This window comes from Chamaea fasciata, unplaced genomic scaffold, assembly GCF_029207755.1.
Source record: "Chamaea fasciata isolate MVZ Bird 193981 ecotype frontalis unplaced genomic scaffold, bChaFas1.0.hap1 SCAF_3, whole genome shotgun sequence".
In the NCBI taxonomy this organism is placed as follows: domain Eukaryota; kingdom Metazoa; phylum Chordata; class Aves; order Passeriformes; family Sylviidae; genus Chamaea; species Chamaea fasciata.
The window spans coordinates 23,265,998-23,290,534 of record NW_027094088.1 but is presented as its reverse complement, the minus strand read 5'-3'; the positions used below and the strand labels follow the sequence as shown (position 1 = coordinate 23,290,534).

General features: G+C 42.2%; 1 protein-coding gene across 2 annotated transcripts in view; it reads left to right on the top strand.

Annotated features, from left to right (window-relative positions):
• Window positions 1-24,537, top strand: part of TRERF1 (transcriptional regulating factor 1) — a 98,841-nt gene that overhangs the window by 57,301 nt on the left and 17,003 nt on the right. For both annotated transcript variants that reach the window (XM_066178360.1, XM_066178361.1), the window contains exons 3-6: window positions 11,643-11,734; window positions 21,139-22,776; window positions 23,368-23,417; window positions 24,147-24,297. In XM_066178360.1, the coding sequence (XP_066034457.1) occupies window positions 21,406-22,776; window positions 23,368-23,417; window positions 24,147-24,297 (1,572 nt within the window). In that variant the 5' untranslated portion in view covers window positions 11,643-11,734; window positions 21,139-21,405. The remainder of the gene's footprint in view (window positions 1-11,642; window positions 11,735-21,138; window positions 22,777-23,367; window positions 23,418-24,146; window positions 24,298-24,537) is intronic.

The following is a 24,537-nucleotide window of genomic DNA, read 5'->3' as shown; positions in this document are numbered from 1 at the left end:
CTCAAGGAGGATTCTGCAAGTGAGAACTCTGGACTTAAGGAGATTGCAACCGAAACTTTCAGTGTGCAGAAGAATGTCTGTCCACTCTTGAATCTAGACTTGGTGGCATGGCTTAACCTCAGCCAGCAACTAAGTACTACACAGCTACGCTCCAGTGGGCTGGAGAGGAGAATCAAAAAAGGTAAAACCCATGAGATAAGAACAGTTTAATAATTGAAAAAAAAGCAAAATAAAATAATAATAACTGTAAGGAAAAGGGAGATAACAAAAAGGGAGAGAAGGACAAGCATTGCACAACGCAGCTGCTCCCCACCTACTTCCCCATGCCCAGCCAGTCCCTGAGCAGTGAGCCTCTCGGCAGTGTGTATACCAGGCATGATGGTTCTGTGGTGTGGAACATCCCTTTGGCCAGTTCAGGTGAGCAGTCCTGGCTGTGCTCCCTGCCAGCTTCTTGTGCATGTCTGCACTGGCATGTAAAAACTGACAAGTCCTTGACTAAGAGTGAGCACTACTTAGCAACGACTAATATGTGAGGGATGATATTCCCTCTCATCCTAAATCCAAAACACAGCCCTGTACCAGCTACCAGAAAGAAAATTATCTCTATCCCAGTGGAAATCTGGCCACTGGCTAAACTAATGTAGAAAATGGAGAGAGATGTAGCATTTGACATCGCTAGGCATTGCTGGAAAATATACCAGTAGGATAATATGAGACTGCATAAACTGGTCTGGGTCCTACATTACCAGAGACATTAATGCAGGGAAAGATGAGGTAAAGAATGGCTTAAGATTTTTCTGTGAAATGGTCTTCCTCCAAGGCAATGCCCTGTAAAAAACTAAAATGAAAATCAAATCTATACTGGAGTTCTCAATATTTAAAAAATATTTTTTTTTTAATTAGGCTCACTGAAACTCTTTAACTTTTCAAAGATTTAGATTTTCATGCTGTTGTTATCTGGTACAGCATCTGATACAGACTTTTCTTGTAGCCTGAATTTGCAGTCCAGAAATATTAAGAACATGACAGAAACAGTACTCTTGATTATCTTTTGTCTTGTGCAGTTACTGCTTTTCCAGAAGGCTTGTCTTCAATTCCCCCATAAGGACAATTGGATTTAATTTTTTTTTAATGTAGGACCATTGCCTATTTAAAAAATAAAACATTGTTTTGTACAAGCCAAAATCATATTAGTGTTGTTCTAGCCTGATTCTTGGCATCTGATGGAAAACAAATCTTTGTGCATTAGGTATTCAGAGGCAACTTTAAATCATATGTGCAGTGCCTTCATTACATGTTATCCATTCTTATTGTCTTTTAACCGAAGAGCAAAATTAAGAATTCTTCATTGCAAGATAATGGAATAAATATAAAGATGTTCATACATAGGAGAAAATATTTTAATAGTCTTGCAACCTGCTACCTGGGAGGTCTCTGCTTGAGATCTTTATCAGACGAAGCTGCTGTTGAACACCTACCTAACACTCATGTGGGTTGGTGCTTTCCTCCTTTGGGTGCAGTCTCGAGGGAAGGCTGTTGGAAACGCCCTGGTGCTATCAAAGTTTTGCAGCCTGAACCTATTAGAGGCCATGAGGTTTGGCTAAGAGGAATGATGGTGTTTCCTTAGCATGAGTGCAGCTGTGCCATTGGAACTAAGTGCAGGCAAACAAGGACAAGGCTCAGCATCTCTTCAGGACCTGCAGGCCACACAGTGGTAGCACCAGCCTTCCCTCTCGCTGTGTGCCACCATGCTCTCAGAGTGGGAATGGGTGTCACTGTGGCAGGGATTCTGAAGAGACTTGTGCCCCTGCTCTACCTTCCCTTGTGTCTGGCTGTGTTGAAGCTTTGGGGATCCCACAGCTGCTTACTCTGGGTGAGAGAAGCCGAAGCACTGCCCACTGAGGGCTGGCTGGTGCTGCCCAAGCTGCTTTTGATTCTGATTTCATCAGCACACTTCAATATCTCTCACCTTTTGTCTCTGCTGAAGTTGTTTTTACCTCCTCTTTTAGCTTTCTAAAAGTCAACTCACAATCCATCTTCACTCCCGTTCTGCAGCTTCTGATTATGTTATCTGGTGTTTGCAGTGATGAGGGTTGTTAGAAATGGCATTTTTGATTGCATTTTTCAGTCATGGAGTCCCCAGTCAGAACTAAAAATGCCTGAGGTCCATGGCATTACTTCTTCATCCTCTGGTTGTGCTGCTTGTAGGCACAGTTGCCTGGGCAGTTCCCAAGGGTGCTTCAGTGGGGAACATCCATGCTGTTCAGAGTTACAAATGACTTTACCAGTCAGATGTCTTGAGTAGATAATCCAGAGGTTTGAATCTGCTGTAAATGAAAAGTGAACAGAAGGGAAACCACGAGTGTGTCAGCATCACCATCTTCTTTCCAGAATCCTGTGATAAATCTGATACACTGTTCTGAGAATTGCTTGCCTACTAATTATTGGAAAAGCATTACCGTTTCTTTGTGTATGTAATTAGCATCTCAGCTTGAGTCTAAGGCCTGATGATAAATGAGTCTGGTATGCCATAGGTTCAGTAAATGAAGAAAAACTCAAGTCTGTGTTTGCTTACTTTCTTTCTCCGTAAAATAAACAAAACTTGAGCTGATCTGAGTAGAAACAGTGTCAGAAATGATGTGGTCTAAAGGAGGAGGTTGGTTTTATTTCTCCATTTCCTCATCGGATGGCTCACAGTACATGTAAACAGTGCAATAAATAAATAGTCCAAGTCCAATCTTAGCTAAGATAACCATGAAATATCTGTTTATGTGTTCCTAAATCAGAAGACAGAAATGCATCTCCTACAAACTGATAGGAGAATTACAGAGTAAGTCTTTAAAAGCATGATCTGGAGAAGCCAAGATTTCCAGATAGCACACTCTGAAACTTAATATCCATGTAAAATAATTGACAATAAATGTTGATGTACAAATATTGGATGTCCATTGAGGTAAGTCTTTAGGGACAGAGAACAGACTGAAAAGTTTCAGGCAAGCTCTGTAAAGTGATACTGAGGTTCTGTCTGCTGTGCTGGCTTGTGGGGTTTGAGATGCAGAACTTGGTATGTGGCCATCTGAACTACAATCTGAATGCAAGACTTCTCTCACAGGATTTGTGCTAATCGTGTTATCTGGTTTGTTTAAAGATATGATCTTGTTCTGAAGGTGTTGGAGGTCTTTTGCAGACTATTTGGAGAGATAATTCATAGAGGCTTCTCCAAAAGACAGCAGATGGGAAATCACAGAATTTAGCTGTAGTCTGGTATCTCAAGGAGAGATAAACCAGTGGGCAGACTGTGGAAGGTTATTCCAGAGAGGAAACCTCAATGGCTCAAGTAAACAGGACCTGAGAATATGTCCACTGCTACCTCCTAGCAACGAAAACTTAGGAGGTTCAGTTGGCACAGATCTACTTGCTTGGAGGACGATTGTGCATAATTCATGCTGGATTCAGGTCATTGTGACCTCAGACAAAATTGGGACACCAAATGATGCGTTATCCTCTTGCTCCTATTGTAGAGCCCCCAGTTCCTTCAGCTTTATGCAAAACTCTGTGCCAGAATGCCAGTGGACTCAGGGGGAAATGTGGGCAGAGCCTGTTGGCTCTTGAACTGTCTGGGACAATAATTCAAGCTCTATCTGTGACAGAGTTGAAAATGGTATTAAAAGGTCAGGCATATGTTGCTTTCAGTTGGAGGCGTGATGCTTGGTAACATTTCAGTAATCCTGAAAGATTTCTTGGTTATTTGGTAAAACAGAGACATAGACTACAAGCAAGTGTATCATCATCTTCAAAGAAACACTTTCCTGCTTATAATTCACAAAGAGGATGCTGTAGTGGTGTACTCTGCCTGCCACAGAGAAGGTGGCTTCCCTGGTGCTTGCTAGGCAGTCACTGGAAACTCCTTCCTCTTCTTCTACCAAGAAACAAGATGCCGGTTTGGTCAGAAGTAAAGCTTTAGCAGTTAAATTATTTAAAAGACGCTTTTCTTACTTGGTCCTCTGTTCTTCTTCTCAAGCCCCTCCCCCCCAGAGTTGTTCACAAAATAAGAAAAAAAACAAACAAAAACCAACCGAAACAAATAAACCCCTTCTCACCAAATAATTATATTTAGCCTTCCCTGGAAGGGAAGCATTACTCTAATCTGGGGGGGTTTGTTTGTATTTCTCTCATAAGCATTAAGCAGGATGAACTTGCTTCTTGCAGAATGATATGTGTTTAGTTTGTCACTTCTGTATTAATAAAGCACCTCTTTAAGGTTTTCTGTGTTCTTTGTTACAAGTTGGCAAACCGGAGAGACCGTTGTGCAGCTGGACCTCCTTTTAGTGTGGGCAGTACCTTGAACATGAAGTTACAGGGCTGGAAGCTCCCAGCTCCAAAACTGAGGTCATCTTTAAAGGGGAATTGTAGAAGCCAGTACTCAAAGCTTCAGAGGCTGCGTGTCTGTACCTGGAGGGTTAAATGAGTGAAACTGTTGTAGCTTAGCTAGGACGCCTTTTGGAGAGCAATATTTTTGCAAATATTAAACGTAAAATCTGAATTTGTTACAAAAAAGTATCCATAGATTGTGCCTAGCCCTTCTTCCGTGCTTGCAAGCTGAAGGCACCGAGGTATTAAAAAAGCACTGCCCTTTCCCCTCTTCTGTGCTACTTCTGGTTATGTGGAATACTTGGAAAGGAAACTGAGGATTGGCAAATAATACCCATCCTACAGGAAAGTCTGTGTTGGGGAGAAGATTGCTGTAGGGATGGCTAAGAGTTTTTATTGTAATGAAGAAGAAAATAGTCAGTAGAGCTAATACTTGTGGGGAATAAATTCTTCATAGAAAGTTGAGAAATGTTCTTCTGGAAATGGTAAAAGTAATTGTAAAAGCTGAATGGCGTGGCATTTAATTATGTAAGGAACGAAGGAGGCTAAAAAAAAATAATAACCTGGTATATCAGAAAGCAATTTAAAATATAAGCTAGGGAAAATGGAATATTTCTGTCACAATAAGATGAATTCCACCACTGGCTGCATTGATTTCATGTCTCAAGTTTTGTTCCAAACAGATCTGTAACTGAAGGGGAATGGGGGTGTGGGAAAGCCGTATTTTTGTTCCCTCGGCCTCCCAAGCTAACCCATTCCCCTGCTCAGCAACAATGGTGAGAAAGATATGGATAAAAATACAAACAGGATTTAAGAATTTAATTAGCTCTGATGGTCATCCAATCTCCAGTTGTCTGGTAATTGTCTCTTTCAAAGGGTTCATTTGAAGCAGAGCTTCATATGCTTTGTGAATGTCAGTAAACTAAGCTTGTTAGTGTACAGTGCAAAGGCCAAAGCTGAATTCTTGTGGGTATTTGCAGCCTTTAATAAATAGCGCGGCAGTGCCGAGGAGGAATCATTCCTTACACCCACTCGCCCTTAAGATGTTTCCCTTCAATTCAGAAATTAATATTCAGTTGAAAAGTTATTATACATTTTGAGTCTTTCAAAATATTCTTGGCAGTGCATAGGAGTCAGTCTGCAGAGGGGTGGGATGGGTTGGGTTTTTTTTTCCCACCTACCTTCTGCAGGGAAGAGCCAAGAAGTAGCTGTTAGACTTTTAGGTTTGTCTGCTTATTTGCTTGAGGTTGGGTCGTTTTTTGTTGGGTTTTTTTTTTTTTTTTTTTGATCTAATAGTTCTGTTTCCTGAGCTGTGGAGCTCCTGTTCCATCGTCTTAGGGCAGGGTGGGCATGTTAGTGTGGCAGGAGAGGTCCAAACATCAGGTTATCAGGCCATTGACAAGATCTTGCTGTGACACGTTCCCAACTCTGCTGAATTGGAACATTTAGGGCTAAAGCTCATTATGGGGAGTGCCCACTTAGAATTTTTTTTGAGTGATTGGGGAATTTCTTTTAGGGGAGTGGCTGGTTTGCAGTAATTTTGCAAAGGGAGAGAATAGTTTGAGATTTTTTCAAGGAAACAGTTGTTTATTGATGTCATTTTTGGCAATGATTTTATTTGAACAGTTTTAGTCACCTCATAGTTTTAAGTAAGAAACTGAAATTTTGCAAGACTGTGGGCTTGAGGTATTAAGAATAACGAAAAGAAGGGCTGGCTGAAATGTGTTGCAGAACTCCTTGTACTGAAGGATTGGATGATAAAATCCTGGAGGAAATTGCGTGTAGGTAAACGAAAGCGATGCGTGGAAGAGGAGGAGGGCAGTCACAATATGGTTCATGCCTGATGAATGCTTCACCAGGTGTTACCTGCTCTGGAAGAGACTCAGTGGTTGTCCTGTAAAAATGGCAGTGAAATGATAGACAGAACAGGTGTCAGTACTTGTTAGTGAAGGAACAGAAAACAATACAGAAAGTGTGAAAATGCTGCTGTGTAAATGTGTGGTGCTCCCCTCTCTTCAATACCATGTGCAGCGCTGGTCCTCCCTGTCTCCCATTTCACCTCCCCCAGTGCACACAGTGTCGTAACAAAGAAGAAAAATCCAAAGTATGGGGTGACAAAAAGCCAGCAGGAGTGCTTGGAAGGAGACCTGCAAAAATGATGAATTTCACAAAGAAAGAAATGGGGAGTGAACGTCTGCTGTCCTTCCAAGGAGATGGGCAGGCGATGAGCATAGGAGAGCTGTGAAGGGGAAGATGATGGGTTCTGCTGCAGCTCTGGGGCTCTTGTATTGCCAGCTGGGTTGCTCTCAGAATTCAATAAAGAGAGGACAAGAGAGGACAAGATTATGTGGTAGGAGGTGTAGGGGAATTTTCTTCTGGATGGGCCAAGCTGAGCCCTGCTCAAGGGAGCTGGGTTGAGTTCTGGTCGGTGCCAGTGAGCAGTTGCCTGGTGCAGCTGCCAAGGCAGGCACCTCCTGGGTTATGCCTGTGATGTAACTGGTGGTCTCCTCTCATGTGAGCACTCATTTGCTTTGTGTGACAGGGATGAAGCTGCCCAGTAGGTCAAGTCAAAGACACTATATAAACATGATCTCACATTGTACTGTATGTGTTACCTGAAGCTTTGGACCCTACACGTGAAAAACTTTATAGATTTTGGAATTTGTAATCTGTCTGTGGAGTAGCATCTCATCTGTAAGATGCTCTGTTTGTCTAAGCCATTTTCTCTGAAAATAAATGTCATGCAATATTCCTGAAGCATTTCAAAGATGCAGAAATGAGCACGTAAAAATAATTATGCATGCATGAAGAATCCTGCCCTTAGAAGAGAATTTGAATTTGTAGAGTTTTTCTAGGAAGGTGCAAGCAAGAAGCTGAACATGGACCAGGGAAAGGGAACAAATTCACGAGGCTGATGATTAAGAGAGGATTTCCAGCATGGGAGGAGAGACTGCTCTGATATTGTTGTGTTAACTGAAGTGATGATATATGATTGATGATGATAATTCTGGTACTGGTAACTATTTTGTTGCTGATTTAGCCAGTTGATATTGCAGTGTTTGTTGATATTACTTGTTTAATCCACATACTCTGCTGTTGTTCTTATGTTTCTTATCTTACAATGGCTAACTTTTCCCTTTCCTGCTCCAAAACTAATTAAATGCTGTTTGATCATAACCAAGCAATTTAGATAAGAAGATGCTCTTCGATACTATGATTTTTTTCCCCTTTGATTTATTCTCAGAATCATGTTTTGGACGCTAGGGTGATCTGCAGGAAGACTGAGTTCCCAATTGGAACACCTTGGTTGCATTCTTAATGTCAAATAATACAGAAGTTAATACCATTTAAGTAAATCATCCAACCATGAAATCCTAGAATGATTTGGGTTGGAAGGGACCTTGAAGAACATCCAGTTCCAACCTGCCTGCCACGGTGTCTTGGCGTGACTTTATGATGCTGCATCCCCTATTGTCTGCTCTGTGTCCAGACATGAGTCCTGTACCTTTAGGCTCAAAGAGGGGGTAGCCAGGGGAATTACTTGGCATGCAGTTTGTGTGCGGTGCTCACAGACTACCCTGGGCTCGCTGTGCTGTGTTGTCTGGCTGGATAGAGGGAGTCCATCTTTGCTTTTTAGCAGGACACCTCCCACTAAACCAGGCTGCTCAGAGCTCCATCCAGCCTGGCCTTGAACACTTCCAGGGGTGGGGAAGCCACAAATTATCTGGGCAACCTGTTCCTGTGCCTCACCACCCTCACAGGAAAGGGTTTCTTCCCAATATCTAATCTAAACCTATTTGCTTTCAGTTAGAAACCATTCCCCCTCTCTTGTCACTAAATTTGCTTTGTGAAGGCTCCTGCAGGACTAATTTAGCTTTTATCTATAAATCTTCCTCCCATGTGTTGCAATAACATGCAAGCACGCGAAAACTTTGATTTTTCTTTAGTGTAACATGACTGGAAAAAATCCCTGTCTTTTGTGTGATGCCTAGAGTTCTACTGCCATCCTCCATTTTAACTTGGGAAAATACCTGCTTTAACTCGCAGTGTGAAGCTTTGCTGATCAATATGTTACAAGCATAGTAAAGTTCAAGAAATTGCCTCCATTACTATCCTGAGATGAGAAATTGATTCAGCTGCATTCTCTTTCTGCTAATTCATCTGTGCTTTACATTCCCATAAAAGGTATTATGTGCTCCTTATTTTCTAGCAGCGTCATCAATCCTAATGAAGAGAGAAGACTGAAAATTTATATTGTGTATATGGGATAGCTGATCTCTGACTTAGCTCTTAATTTGTAAATGTTGCTGTAGGCTTCACTTCTCAGCTTCTCCTTAACTGTGCTTTGTATGCAAAATCTAAGGGCTGGGATAGAAGCAAAACTGAAGAATACGGCAAAGGAATAAAAAGTTAGGTTGCTTTCTAATCTAAACCTCAAAAAATGAGATGGTGATTAAAATTTGATGGAAAGAATTAAAATCTCATTTGCAAATTTGATGTACATCTGCAGTGTTTGTTCCTGCATTAATTATGTTGGGACTGTTTTCAGTATTTATCAGCCATCAGTTCTCTACGTCTGTCTCTAAAATGTCCAAAGTTTTACTTTTTAACAGTGTTCTTATGTATGAGACTTTTGCATGTGTCTGATAATTTCTGTAACCCTGCATAGGGGTGGTATTGTAGCTCTAATGATGAAAGTGATATAGTGGGAAAAGCAGCCAGAACAAATATGAAAAACAGGAAAGGGCTTTCCTGGGTAGTTCAGTTGTTGTTTTTCCTAGTGTCCATCAGCCTGGGCTCGGTAGGAAACTACCAGGAATGGTCTGCACAACATTTTGGCATTTTTAGGCTTAATAGTAGCATCATTTGTTCAGAGCAGATGGATATATGACAAAGAAAGCGAAACTATGTATTGTGACTTCAGTCATGGCTCATGAAATAGCAGTTACTTTTTAATTAAATTTAAACATATTGTCATGTCCTAAATAGCTGTGTTAAACTGAGGCAAAAAGCCCCAACATTTTCCCTGTTGGCTCCACTGTTGTTAATCTCAGGTTTTCTGTGTGTCTCAGTATTTTTTCTTAGAAACAAACAGCACTCAAGTTTTAGTCAACACTAAGATTCAATATGCCTCTTATAAACCTAGCAGTGTTTAAATAGCAGTGTGAAAACCTAATCAGACAAAGCGTTAAGTAGATGTGAGTTTATTAAAACTGTATTTCAACAAAGGTTCATGGATTTGCTTAGAAAAGTTGTGAGCAGACAGGATGCAAGTGGATGGTGAACGGTTTGTGTTCGGGAACATGTAGCATTTCGGCTGATGTTTGTTGCAAGACATGGGTGCCCACAGATTTTAGTTACTGGCGCTCAGCATAATAATGTTGTAATCAAAAACTCACTTAGATCCAAGAAAATCCATGTGATGCTACCAGCATTTACCATCAGCCGAGGTGTTCTGTTAAAGAAAGACATTTTAGGCAGGTCAGGCTTTGTAAGGAGCTCTGCTGTCTCTCGTGGTGCATGCTTTGATAGGTTGATGTCTGGGGTGTGCTGCTGTTTTCTGTGGGCTTGGGAGGAAGATGAAGGGAGAAGCAGAGACTGGTGCTAGACAGGACAAGGGTGTTGCTTGGGTTCTTCTCCCCCACCTTGCTGGATAGCTAAGGGAGGGCACTTGTTCTGTGCAAGGATCTGCTTGCCACTTGGGAGGTGGCTTCTTGTTGCGTGTGGCAGCATCACAGTGCTTGGAGCCCATTATCAGAGATTTTAAAAGAGTAATTTTAACAAGTGAATGTAACGTGACAGTGAGAGAAAGTAAATGTTGGTTGCTGTCACTGAGGTTATCTGTGATAATTTCTACATTTTCTTCTTAAGCCTGGAATGACTTTCCAAAACCCAGCAGGGCTCAATGCAGATGAAGCATTTTCCACTGGTATCAGTGAGCTGTGAATTGCATCCCAAGTTTCCAGGCCTGTTTCACAGAGTCATAGACTACCAGGTTGGAAGTCACCTCAAGGACCATCTGGTCCAGTCTTGAAGACCTTGCATGTTTTTGTTTTGCTCTGTAAATTCTTGTTAGCCCACTCTTCCAGGCTATTCAGGTGTTCCTGCACAGGGTGGCTCTTCCTTCTGAAGTGTCTGCTGCCCCATTTGGTTTGGTATCATTGGCAGACTTTATCAGGGTACATTTGACTCTGTCTTCCAGACCACTCATGAACATGTTAAACAGCAGTGGGCTCAGCCCTGGGGGACCACACTTGTGTCACTTTGCCCTTGGGGAACCCACGCTGCCTTTTCCCAATCACATGCTTCATCTGTTTTGTGATAAGCCCCTGCAGGATTTGTTCTGTAACTTTCCCCAGCGACTGAAGTTTGGCTGACGGGTTTATAATTTCTCGGGTCCCTCTTTAAGCACTTCTTGTGGATGGGGTGGCATTAGCCGCCCTCCAGTCTTTTAGGATGTCCCCCAACCCCTTGACTTCTCGAAGATCACACAGAGTGGCCTCGCAGTGATTTCAGCCAACCTTCTTAACACCCTCACATGCTGCGGGCCTTCCCTCAAAGCCATCCAGGCAGCAGCATTGACAAAAACAAATGTGTTGTTTTCATTTAGGTAATTTAAGATGCCTTGTTTAGATACCTCTTCTGCACTGGGTGACAGCCTGATCGTATCTCCCACATCTTTGACTTTCATTAATCCCTCCCTTCCTGGTTGCTGTACCTGCACTTGTTTGTGTGGTACTTGTCATGTAGGTTGCAAGCTCTGGGCCAGCAAATCTCCTCTCAGGGAGAGCATTCACCCTCTGAGTTCTGTCAAAGCAGCATGAGGTGCTGTGAAATCTTTATGGTCTCTGCAACAGAGGCAAGATGTTGTTTTATTTATTGCATCAGCATAAGCCATTCCTCATTTTGCAGTAGGCGCCAAGCTGAGTAAGAAGAAAAGATTCACTTAGTTCTATTTCAGTCGGTAATTTGAAGGTCTGTGGATGTATCAATCCCAAAGATTTGACAACGAAGCAGTCTCTCTCAATCAATAAGGGAAACGGGTTCTTGGTTGTTCTTTAAAGGAGTTGGAGTGCTGATAGTTGCCCTCTGCCATAGTGACTTAAAAGACAGAGTAACCTGGAGATACTATATTGAATAGGAGTTAGTGTTTTGTTGTGTTGCAGTAGGAAGCTCATTGTCACAAGTCCACTCATGCTTTGGGGCAAGCTGGTGCTGGGAGATATTCACATGTGGGGAAAATCTAATTTCCATTCTTTTGCTTTGTTTAGATACGTCACTTTGAGATCACAGAATGAAAGCAGCATGAAATGCAAAGACAGCACAAGAAGATACAAGAATCTCACAAATCCTCAAAAATCAGGTAATGTCAGTGCATCACATGTCCAATTTTTTGAAGGCTGTCTGTTTTAATAAGGTTCAGTGCTTTTTGACTGTTTTTCAAGATTTGGACTTCTGAGTCCCTCTGAGTTTGTTGATGGACTTCTCAAACCTGGATAGTTGTGTGTTTGCTGTGTATGTAGTAAAATATTATTTTGTGTTCCACAATATGTATGACACAGGAAATATACACACATTTATATCCTAAAGGACTGCTTTGGCTATATTGTCTCATAGAAGCAAAAGGACATCAACTTAAGAAAAAAAGAAGCAGTATCTATGGTGGTCACTTTTTTTAGCCATTGGATTTGACTTGGCTCCAATGTTAGGCACTAACTTGGTGTATTGTAGAGGCATGGACTTTTCACGGGGTCCTGCAGCTGCATTTCTCAAAACTCTCTCCTTTGGGGGAGACACCAGGCTTAAAATAGCTGTTCCCTCCCCACTGAAAGCTTAGCCATATGCTATTTTCCACATGCTACTACTTGTGCTTGGTTTTTTTGATTGTTTATCTGTCTCAGGATGTTTCCTCCTTGCCTGTTTTTGCAAATCCTAGCATACGTTCTTTGACTGTTTCGAAGCATTTCCAGTTACTGAAAAAGGCAATTGCATTGCACTCTGCAGAGCGTAAACACCACGGAGGTCAGGAGGAAACTGCTTAAGTGCGTTACAAGGGTGCTCACCTTAAACTAAACTTGGAGGCTTATCATGGCTGTGGTCACTGCAATAGCTGATGGATTAATGTTGGAAAATTTCCCCCTCTCCCCCAAATCAGCAGCAGTGACCGGAGGTTGTAATGTAGCCACGTACAGTAACTGAATGAGGTCTGACCTCTCTGTCCTAAGTTCTTTTCATGTTTGCAGAACCAGAATCTTGCTGGGAAATACCAAGTGGTTCAGTTAAGTAATAGAAGTAAACTAAAATATGAAGCTGAAGAAAATTTTGATGATAGGAGGTGTTTATTTTTCAGGAAGTGTTTGAGAGTATTGAGCTTGATGTAGGACTTGGCAGAAGGGACGACAGTATGTCTCAACTAAGCAGTCAGTAAACCCAGGTTAGCTGAAGAGATTTCAAATCAAGTTTCACTTGATCTAATATGCAGTAAAGTATCAGCAGATATTAAAAAGATAAAACTACTGTGTTTATCACAGGTGATCAGCCCTTTTAGTTAGTACTGTCTTTGGAATGCTTTTTAGTTGCTTAGTCATGGAATATGCAATTCAAGTGCCCTTCTGGTCTGAAGTCAAGGCTTGTATTTTATTTTTATTTCTAATCAGTATTGTGAGGGCATCACATAATTTTATGTTTGCCATTTTTATGAAGTTTTGTGATACCTGCTTCTGTTGCAGTTCTCCAAACCCTTCAGAGTACCTTGAAACTGGAATACCAATTCACCAACAGCAAAGATAATCAGATTTGTCAAGGCAACCTTTTTTGTTTCTTTGGGACTCACGAAATTGTATCTTCCTTAAACTAAATTCAGTTAATGGTTTTATTTAGAAATCAGCCTCCTCTTCTTGAATTACCAGAATTCTGCTAGTTTGGGGAAAAAAGCCAAATCCATTAAATTACCAGTGCTTCAGAATGCACTTTTTTACATAGATCAAAACAAGAGGAAGATGTTTCTGATTGTTTGTCTTCCTCCTTTCTTCTCCTCCTTTTCTGGAGAGTTTCCTGAGATGATCAACTGTTGTTTCTCCTGTTGGGTTAGATGGATTTGGTGTTTGGTTTTTTGTTCTTGTTTTTCTTTTTTTTTTTCCCTTTTTTTTTTTTTCTTCTTTTTTTTGTTTGGTTTTTTTTTGGCTGCCTTTTTTTAAAATTTCATTGAAGTAGAGAAATTGCTCAGTTCCTCTCCCAGTGCCATCGTTGTTCTCCCCTCCCCCAAGTCCAATGTGTTTTTTATTAAACTGAATTAGGACATTCTAGTCTCTCTTAAGAGTGGAAATGGGAACAGCTTAAATGAGCAGCCAGATGAGACTCAGCAGCCTTTCCAACTGCACTGCAGAAGCTTAGCTGCAAAGGGAATGATAATTTTTGAAGGATTTGTGCAACTGTTGAAGAACTACCAGCATTAATATTAATAAAAAGCAGCTAATCTGTTTTTCCTTTTCCATTTTAAGAGCATATAGCTTTCTTACCATGGTTGCTATAAAAATCAGTCTACTAAATATTTTGCTTCCTTTCAATCCTCTTCCCTTTTGTAATTCCTCTATTTGCATACTTTCTCATACACTGAAGTGGGTTTTTTGTTGTTGGTTTTGCCTAAAAACGTCAACCTCTGGGTTTGAATGCAGATAATGGGCGTAGGTTTGAGATCCCTGCCATTCAAAACCAGCCAAAACTGAAGTGCAGCAGAAACCAGGATCAATTGTATCCAGGATTGGGATGAAAAGGTTTTCATCCTTAAAAGCATTTGTCCTTGAGGTAGCTGTAGAAAATTTTTGGTCCTTGTAATCCATACTGCTACTTCAGTGTTTATTCTAACCAAAACAGCCATGAGTCTGATATCTTCTGACCCTTATTTTCAGTCTCTGCCTCTTTTTATTGCTATATCAGATGTCTTCATTATTTCTATAGATACTTTTTTTTTTGAAGAAAAGTAGGTCTTTGAGTTATCGTCTCACCTCTCTGTCCCTTTTTCTCTCTACTGGCTTATCCGACCACCTTGCCTGGCATTGGAAATTATTCATTCTCTTTGAGTACTGTGCTGATTTTTTTCACAGGCTTATATTCTTTGCCAAGAAAAAAAAAATAAAGGAGCAGGAGCTTGAACTCTGGCTGCATGAAAAGTTATGAGGGCAAACCTGGTATCTCAACAGTGCACAAGAGCACAGGGGTCTCTGAAATACACCACTCTTACTCTCCTAATTCTGTGCTGCTCGGCCTTCCAGCGTTGCTGTGGTCTGAAGATGTAGGGACAGTGCACCTGAGAGCTGTGTGTGTGCAGTGCAGGTGGGTCTGTTCTTGGGTAGCACTCCCTTACTTTTCAAAGCTGCTCCTCTGGGTGGGGTCACAGTGGTGCGGTGGCCAGCTGGAAACCGTGCCTGTCTGTGCCCAGTTTAAAAGCTGGGTAATGGTCAGCCCATGGCTCGGCTGCTGGTAGCACTGGGGTGAGCAGAATGCAGGCTGTCAGGGAAGGAACTGCTGTTTATTCCTGTGTCTATCCTAAAGGAAATCAGAGAGCAAGATGATGTGAATGATGGCTGTCTTGGTTTAGGAATAGCTTGGCAGGAGATCTGACAGTTCTGAATAACAAAACAGGTCAATAAAAACATTCCCATAAAAAAAGGCTAAAAAATGAATAAGAGAAGCACTGGTTTGTTTCTATGGAAGCTAAGTAGGGGAAAAAATTAAATGAAAGAAGGGAAGGGAGAACTTGATTTTGGATTTCATGTTACCTGAAGTTAAGGATGAAGCTTATATTCCAGTGGCAGAAAGACAGTCACTCAAGAGAGCCTTGCCAGCCTGTGTGACTGGAGGGTGGTAATGCATGATTAAAACATGAGAATACACAGCAAGGACACATTTCTAAGCAGGCCCTAAGTGTTATAAAACACAGTTTAGGCTGCTAGGGGTGGTGGTTAACTTTGCTTTAACAAATGTTTTACCATCCCAGAGGGAGGGAGTGACATGAGGAGGGATGGTGCCCAGCCAATGATGGTTGCTTGTGAGTAGCTGATGCTGTTGCTTGTGAGTAGCTGCAGATGCTCTATCCTGCAAAAGCTGGTTGAACATGGAGAGATGTGGGCTTTTTTGCCATCTCATCCAGTCTTCTTTTTTTCAGGCTAGCTAGTAATTAATCTATAAAAGCATGTAGATTTTTAGCTTAAAGGGACAGATGAGAAACTTGAAATAAGTTGGACAAACTGTAGGATCCAATTCCCCTTTGATACACAGCTATGCAGCCTACTGAGATGGGTTAGATTAGTGCTGTAATAACTTTTCAGCCTTTTAGTGAGTCTGCTTCCTTCAGCATTTGCTCTTGTACAGTTTTTTGTCATCTCTCTCCATTAACTCAGTTCTGAAACTGGCTCTGGCTGACATTCAACCCTAGTTTTACAGCACACCCAGCCCAACTTTTATGCACTGACTTATTTGTAGTGGATGTCTTGTTCTGAAATTCATGTGAATTCAGGCAGTTCAATTGTGTGAGTGTCATTTGATCTGTAATTTTACTCAAGTTGAAAAATTCTGTGGGTTTTGGCTTCTGTGGTGTGTGATGGAGCCAGAAGTGTTTATTTTATATAACTATCATTTTCTTGGTATTTCACTGCCTGTTGTCTTCTCTAAGTTTATGGAATGGCCTGGGTCGGAAGGGATCTTAAAGGCCATCTAGTTTCGATGCCCCTGCTGTCAGTAGGGACATCTTCCACTAGACCAGGCTGCTCAGAATGCCATCTAACCTGGTTTTGTACACTTCCAGGGATGGGACATCCACAGCTTCTCTGGACAATTTGTTCTGGTGCTTCATCAGTAAAGTTCTGGTGCCTCACAGTAAAGAATTTTTTCCTAGATTATAATCTACTCTCTTCAAGTTTGAAGCCATTCCCCCGAGTCCTGTCACTACAGACTCTTGTAAAAAGTCCCTCTTCATCATTCTCATAGGCTCCCTTCAGGTGCTGGAAGGCCACAGTTAGGTCACCCCAAAGCCTTCTCTTCTCCAGGCTGAACAATCCCAGTTCTCTCAGCCTTTCCTCACAGGGGAGGTGCTCCATCCCTCTCATCATCTTGGTTGCACTCCAACAGGTCCTTGTCCTTCCTTTGCCAGGAACCCCACAGCTGCTTCTGGCTCTGCGGTGATATAGTTTACAAAGGAGAAAAATTGGATCACCTTTATTGAAGACTCATATTTTCTCCCACTTCAAGTTTACCAGAATTAAGTTATGGCATGCTTCCAGGAGAAACTATTTGTATTGCTTTTCAGTTACTTGTGTTTGGAGAGGGAAACAGCTGGAGTGTGTAAAGGCATTTCAGCCAGCTTGGCGGGCCCCTGGCTCTCAGTCTGGAGAATGGAGCTGTGCAAGTTGCAGGGGACCTTGTCGAAGTGATGAGAAAAGAGTTGGAGCAAACCCTTGTCTCTGTTGAAATCAATTGGACTGCCATTAGCATGAGTCCAGATTTCATCCATAAACTTAAGTAGGGTATTTCTCTTTCTAGGCAGCCTACAGAAATGTTTCTGTCTGTTGGCATTTGTTTCCATGTTTCTTCGTAATGATTGCATAATTGGGATCTATCTGTAATGTCAGAAATCTAATAGGTTAAGTAGCATAAATGACTGTTGGGAAGAAACATGGAACTGCAGAACCGTTGTTGCTTTAAACTCCTACCAGTTTAGTTGTTCAGTTTAACCATTTAGTGGTCAGAGCTGTTGTGATACATGGCAGTGGTGGGTGCTTAGGCACTGGTGCTAAACACAAAGGAGTAAAAGCACCCTTTTTTTTTCCTTTCCCTTAAATGGAAATCACTCAGTATGCTGCTAATGGCTTCTCAGTTGGCCAGAGACTAACTTTGGGGCCCCTGTGCCTTATTGATGTCGTGATAGACTCTGGTTTTAATCTGACAAGAAATGTATACTGTTAGCTTTTTGTTAAAGCTGATAGCAAATGCTGTGTATACAGCATCAAGCCCTTGAATTTAAGCCTTTCAAAAAAAGTTCAAAAAAACATTTGGTGTCTAAGGGACTGGTTGATTACTGATTATGCTTTTATCAATGTGCATATCTGGGTTTTTTTCTATTACCTGAAGGTAGAATAACAATGCTTCTTAAACATTTGCATTTTTTCTCTCCAGATCAATGATGCCTTTGTAAGGAATGTTTTCATCTTTCTTTTCTTTTTATTTTGGGGGAGGGGAGATGGGTGTTTGAAAACAATGCAATTTTTTTCAAATGTGATTCTCATAGTGACTAAACTTTCAGTCCTTTTGTGACTTGATTAGTATTTTAATGTAATAACCCATTATAATTTTTTTCAGTTTTTTACAAATTACAACTCTGTAATCTACCTGATAGCAGCATGTCCCACCTCTCAAACCAGAGCTGAGTTGAGGATGCTAGAGCTGCTGGAGAGGAAATGTTAATAAACTATTTTTTAATTTTAAATTTTTTAAAAAAATTTTTTAATTCTGAGAGAGGGGAAGAAAGTTGTCTGTGTTAATGCCACAGATATAAAACCTCTTGATTTCTTCCCAGTGTCCTGAGACTCGTGACAGGTAACCCTCAGATGAAAGGGTCCAGTAAGTGGAATTTGGGTGATGCCCAAGGGACAGCACTTTTTTGGTGACTACAACACTAGCTGTGGCTGCTGGTACAATCCACAGCATCTGCCACCATGGTGCTCCTGCCTGTGGGAAGAGAAGGGGTCAGGGGCCTGGCTGGCCCCTTGATACATTTTTGTAATGAAATTAGGTTGTTTGCTACCTTAAGTCTCTTACTGTCTTTACTCCTGGAATTCTTGTGGTCATAATTAATTGTTTCCTGGAGACATTTGTTCTCCCTCACTGGACTGTATTGTTTCTTGTCCTTTGACCATACTTGTCACTTCAGACTTTAAAAAGAAGGGCCTGACTCAAGGAACTTGGTGTAAATTACAGCTCTGTTAATATGTGAAATGGGACATAGCTCCTATGCAAAAGGTGTACTGATCCAGGTGTACAAAAGATCCAGTAGTACTTTTTTATGTTCTGAGCATCTTGGTTGAACCTCCTTAAGTTGGCAGGCATAAAAGGAGATGCAGGTTCCCACTCTTCCTCTAAATGTTGATGGCCTTTCAGTGTGAAACACCACACAGTGTTTATTTTTATGCCCTTTTAATGTTTTGTGGAGGGTTTGTTTAGTTTCCCTTCATAATTTTTAATAGGAAGTCTTTGAAGTTGGGTCGTGGATGAAAAATCCCATTGGCAGCCTGACTCTTCATTGTTGACTCCTATCTTCTTTAATTGTTCATCTATAAAAATCTGGAAGGGAGTGTGTTCAGAGAAACTGTGAAGCAATGTATATTTCTGGAAAGGGGAAATAAACTTGCAATTATTCTAAGCTATTATTTGTCACGTGAAGATGTTACATACTAATGTTTGCAGATGGTTTACACAAAAACTATATACACTGCAAACCCTCTTCATTGGGAGCTATGGTTTTCTGTTATACATTATGCTAGGATGGAAAAGGGTTTTTTTCTGCCTGCAGCCATGTATTACCCTTATTCACTGTTGCTAGCACAAACTCTCCTTAATAAGCATCCGGCAATGGTTAAAATTTTCTCCATCGGTGACTTCACATTTATCCACGTAGATGGAGGATTCTTCTAAGGTTAAAAAGGTAAGGGCATCCGTGTGCAGGAGTCTTTGGTGGAGAGCACTGCATTTAGAAAATCAGATGTGAAGGAGGCAGAGTTAAGGTTTTGGCTTAATATTTCTGTGTTCTTGTTCAAGTTCAGGATCTGCTTTTATTTTAAAATGTATTTATGAGTGCAAAAGCATATTGTACCTCTGTGCATATGTGTGACTGTAGACACAGTGATTGCTTCATATTGTGGAGTAGAAAAACAATCCTATCATGATGTGCTTATGTATTTTTTATTCTTCGAAAACAGTACCAACATCTGTAAAATGTTATTTGAATTGCAGTTTATACAGTAAAAAATATAAAAGGCTGCATTGAGTATAAATTTGCCTGTTAAAATCATGCAACACAAGGAAGGATGTGAAGGTAGAACAGGAGTTGGAGTTCAGCATTCCTGATGTAAGGTGACTAGTCAGAAAAGATTTCAGTTGACTAGTTTGGTGTTAGTAGACATACTTCAGGTCAGTCGACCTCACCTGCATCCGTGCAAAGGTGATGAAACAGCTCATCCTGGATTTGAGCTCTAAGGATGTAGAGGAAAAGAGGGTTATCAGGAGTAGTCAACAATTCACCAAGGAGAAATAATAGCTTGACCTATCTGATAGTCTTCTGTGATGGAATGTCTGGCTGTGTGGGTAGATGAGGGGAGAGCAGTGCCTACCCTGATTTCAGCAAGGCTTTTGACACTGTCTCCCATAACATCTTCATAGGTAAGCTCAGGAAGTGTGGGTTGAGAATTTGCTGAAGGGATGGTCCCAGAGTTGGGGACAGTGGTGCAGAGTCTGATTGCAGGCCCACTGCTAGTGGTGTTCCCTAGGGGCCAATACTGGGTCCAGCCTTGTTCAACTTATTTCTCAGTGGTCTGGATGAAGGGGCAGAATGTACTCTCAGCAAGTTTGTTGCTGATACGGAACTGGGAAGAGTGTCTGATTTGCCAGAAGCCTGTGTAGCTATCCAGCAAGAGCTGGACAGGCTGGAGAGTTGGGTGGAGAGGATGTTAATGAAGTTCCATGAAGGCAGGTGCAGGGTCCTGCACCTGTGGAAGAATAACCCCCTAAACAAATACAGGGGGCTCAGCTGCTGGGAAGCAGCTCTGTGGAGAAGGACCTGGGAATCCTGGTGGACAACAGGCTGTCCATGAGCCAGCAGCACCCTTCTGGCCAAGGAACCCAAAGGTATCCAGGGGACCATGAGGAGAAGCATTGCCAGCAGGTCAAGAGGGATGATCCTGCCTCTATTTTGCCTTAGTGGGGCCTCATCTGAAGTGCTGTGTCCTGTTCTGGGCTCTCTAGTTCAATATAGGCAAGGAACTACTGGAAAGAATTTAGTGGAGGGTTCTGGAAGTGATAAGGGAACTGGAGCATCTCTTATGAGGAGAGGCTGTTTAGCCTGGAGAAAACAGGGTTTTATCAATGCATAGAAATATCTTAAGGGCAGGTGTCAGGAGGATGGAACCAGACTCTTTTCAGTGGGGCCCCGCAACAGAACAAGGGGCAGTGGGCACAAACTGAAACAGGAAGTTCCGTCTAAATGTGATCCATCCATCCTTACTTGGAGGGTGTCAGAGCACTGGAACAGGCTGCACAGAGAGGCTGTGGAGTCTTCTTCTCTGGAGATATGCACAGGTGAACCTGCTTTAGAAGGGGATTGAAGAAATGATCTGCAGAGGTCCCTTCCAACCCCAACCATTCCGTGTTTTGGTGAGTCTGTGACTTGGCTCGATAGTCATCTGACTAAAACTAGTCATGAGAGCACAGTATATGGCCAACTAAAACTGCTTGAGTGTTTATATACTTTAGGGGAAAAGACAGTTTTGAAGAATAAGCTTTTATTGGTTTGGCAGAATGATTTTATTGGAGCGCTAGAGGAGAGGCAGGATAATAGGATGAGATGAAGTAATCTAACTGCTCTGAAATAGCCCAGCTGCTACAATTTTGCATCTGATTATGTATTTCAAACTAGAAGATTTTACAGTTTCCTTTGAGGCAATAACAGTAACAGTTTATGGAAAGAGCCAGCACTTACCTTGTCTTTCTCTTACTCTGCAGGTGCTTGGCACACTGAACTTTCTGATCTGTGTAGGATTTGTGCTGTGGTCCATTTGTTGAAAATGTGAAACAACATCAAGTCTGTGATTGGAATTACTGACTGACTGGATTAAATTTTAGTCCTTGTGATGCACATGGACATGCTGAATTATAAGTAATTCTAGCTTCTCCTCCCCTCCCCTCCCTTCCCCTCACTCAGCTATCTCAGGGTTCATAGAGATTTCAATGGTTTGTGTGCCTGTAAGTTTGGAACAGAAGTGACCAAAAATGGGGGACCAGCAATTGTATAAAACTAATCATACTGCCAACAACAATGAGAACTTGTACTACGAACAACACCAAATGAACTCCCTTCCATCTCTAAATCATAGCTATGGGACATCTGTTATGGATGCTCCCCAGGCATCCCCACTCTCCCCTCCATTTCCCCAAGATTCAAGGGACAGTATAGCTTTGCCTGTAGGTTCAAAAAGTCTTGGGTCGATGGATGCATCTAGACAAACCAGTTGGACACATTCTGGCTCAGGAAACCATGTCCCAGCGAGGAACAGTTTCAATAATCAAAGCGCAATGTGGAGCCCCCTCGGGCAGGGGGAGTCCCATGATGGATACCAATATCCTTACCCTCAACCCAGTGAAAACCGATCGCAAAAAATTACCAGTGGGGTCCTGCACAAATTGGACTCCTTTACACAAGTATTTGCTAACCAAAATCTGAGAATTCAAGTCAACAACATGGCTCAGGTTCTGCACACCGAGTCTTCAATGGTGGATAATTCCGGTGACAGTGCACTCAGGCAGCTGCTCTCTCAGAAGCCGCCGGTTGAGCAACAACCCGTAACTTCCACCGTACAAAGATACCAACCAGTGCCACAGCAAACACACCAGAATTTTGCAAGCACACAGCAAAAGCAACAAATGCAAGTCATGCAGCACCAACAGTTGTACTACGACTACCAGCAGCACTTATCACAGATGCAGATGCATTCCGCATTCCAGCAGGGACAGGCTCACGTTCCACAAATGCAGTCCCAGCAGCTCCTACCACAGCAGATGCAGCACTTGCAGCAGCCTCAGTACTACGCTCAGCCCCAGCAGGGACACCAGCGGCTCTCAATCCAGGAGATGCAGCAGCAGCAGCCAGCTCGGCAGCAGCGGCAGTGTCCAGTGCAGCTCGCTCAGTATTACCAAACACAACCTGTCATGCAGCAGTTGCAGCAGCAGCAGCAGCAGATGCAATTGCCGCTTCCTCCGTATCACAGGGAACCCGATCCAAAGACTATGCATGAACCACACCAGTACTCTCAGGATCCCAGTCATCCTGTGCAGCTTATCCAGTTGGGGGCAGTGCCTCAGTATTGCTTCCAAGATCCCCACGAACAGTACAGGCACTTGTACCCCCAGAGTCTACTGCAGCAGCAGCAAGATCAGCAGAAGCAATACCTGAGTGAGAGCAGAGTGCCATCCCTGAACTCCCACATTGGCCTCACTCCACCAGAGACCGCCGAGGACCCCGCGCGGCAGGAGATCAATTCTGTAGGTAATACTGCCCCTCATCGAACTCTTTTGCCACCCTCGGGAGTTCATCTGAACAACAAAAGCTCTCAGCAAGACTCTCCCAGCACCACGTGGTCTCAGGTAGGTGGTATTTTAGATCCATGCCCAGCCAAATTTGTTTGCAGAAGAATAGCGAAGTGTGGAAACGAAGCGGTTTCAGCGGAGGCAGAAGGTTGGGATGTGAACTGGGGGCATCTCTGGGATGGGGAGCTATCGGGAAACTTCATTACCAGACTTTTGTTTACGGCTCTGGGTTGGCCTTGGGCCAGGCTGGCAGCAGCACAGAACTGCTTCTACAAGGCTGCTGCTTTCCTTGTGAGACACTTTGGGAAGTTCTGCCTCGGTTTCTGGGAAGGAGGGACCCAGTTACAACAAAGCCTTCTTGCTAATTTTTCAGCACTGCAGGCTCAGTTGTTCAGGAGCAGTTAGTCAACTCTGTTTCCAAAAGCAGTGCTTCTGGGTCAAAGCAGCAGGTGAGTGAAGAAAACTTGAACTAGCAGTGCTCACAGGGGCAGATTTGATGTCTGGCTCTCAACTCAGAGGCTTTTAATAGTAGTAAAATCGTATGCAAAATGTAGACTTAAAGCTGTGAGGACCTTCATTTACACAATATTTCCTGCAAAATTATTTTTTCAACTTTTTCCCCTCTTTTTCATTCTTCTGTTTTGATAGCCGGTGCAACTGTCAGATGGCAGACTGCAGCCACTGTCCCCAGAACAAAGGTATTTTTAAAAGATTATTTTTGTCTTTCTAATTAAATATGAGTAATGCAAAGGAGATCTGTATTTAGGGGCAAAAACATACAGTCTGGGTGTGTAACAATTGTTGCCCTTCTAGAAACACCTTTTGCTCTGTGCTTTGTGATTTTAAGTTTGTACGATTTCCAGCATCCCCCCATAGCGGTAGACTCAAATTAATGCTTTCTTTGTATTAAAAAAAAAAGGAAGGGAACCAAAGAAAAACCAAAAGCAGGGGGGCTCCAGTGTTGCATTTACCAGAAAAGGGATGCTGTATGGCCTGGATTTGTATCTTTGGCATCAGAGATCTTCTGTTTATTTCCTAAGGTCTCGCCTCTGAAGGGCCAAGGTGTCCATCAGAGGGGTTGCCTACCACAAATTAGAGGCATTGTGTCCAAGTATTTGTTAATTGTTGTCACAAGTGGGGAAATATAGGTCTGTCATGGTAGATCTCATAGGTCTCAAGATTTTCTGTACTGATGAACATGTCCTGCTCAAAACTTCCCTTTTCCCCATCTTGGGAGCAGCTGATCTAGGTTATTTGCCACATATTCCACAGCAGTCACCACATGCTTACTTGTTACTTCATTACCATATAGCTGTAAAATTTATTAACTTCCTTGATTAAAAAAGCTCCTTCTGCAACAAAGGGAACATGCCAAACTAATGTTTTTTCTTCTGTTCCATGCTTTAAAAAAATGAAAATAAAAATAGTGGCCAAAACAGAGAAACACTTCCTGAGAGAGCTGATGCGAAGAACAAGCTAATGTGTTCAATATGCTTGAAGGAATTTAAGAGTTTGCCTGCTCTAAATGGTCACATGAGGTCACACGGAGGAGTAAGAGCATCTCCTAACTTCAAACAGGTAGCAATCCATTTGACTTCAGTATTTGGCACAGTCCTTTTGTGTTGATGTTTGCTTGCTTTGCCATGCTTTGCTTTGCTGTCAAAACTTGTTCTTCTCAGCACTGTTTTGTTATGTCATACCCCATGGAAGTGGAAATGCACATAATTCTGTTAGTTTGTAGGCCAGAAGTCTTGTTTTGAGGACAGAAGCAGTGGTGGAGGACAGATGAGTGTTTGTCCTCTGTTTCTCTGCACGTTA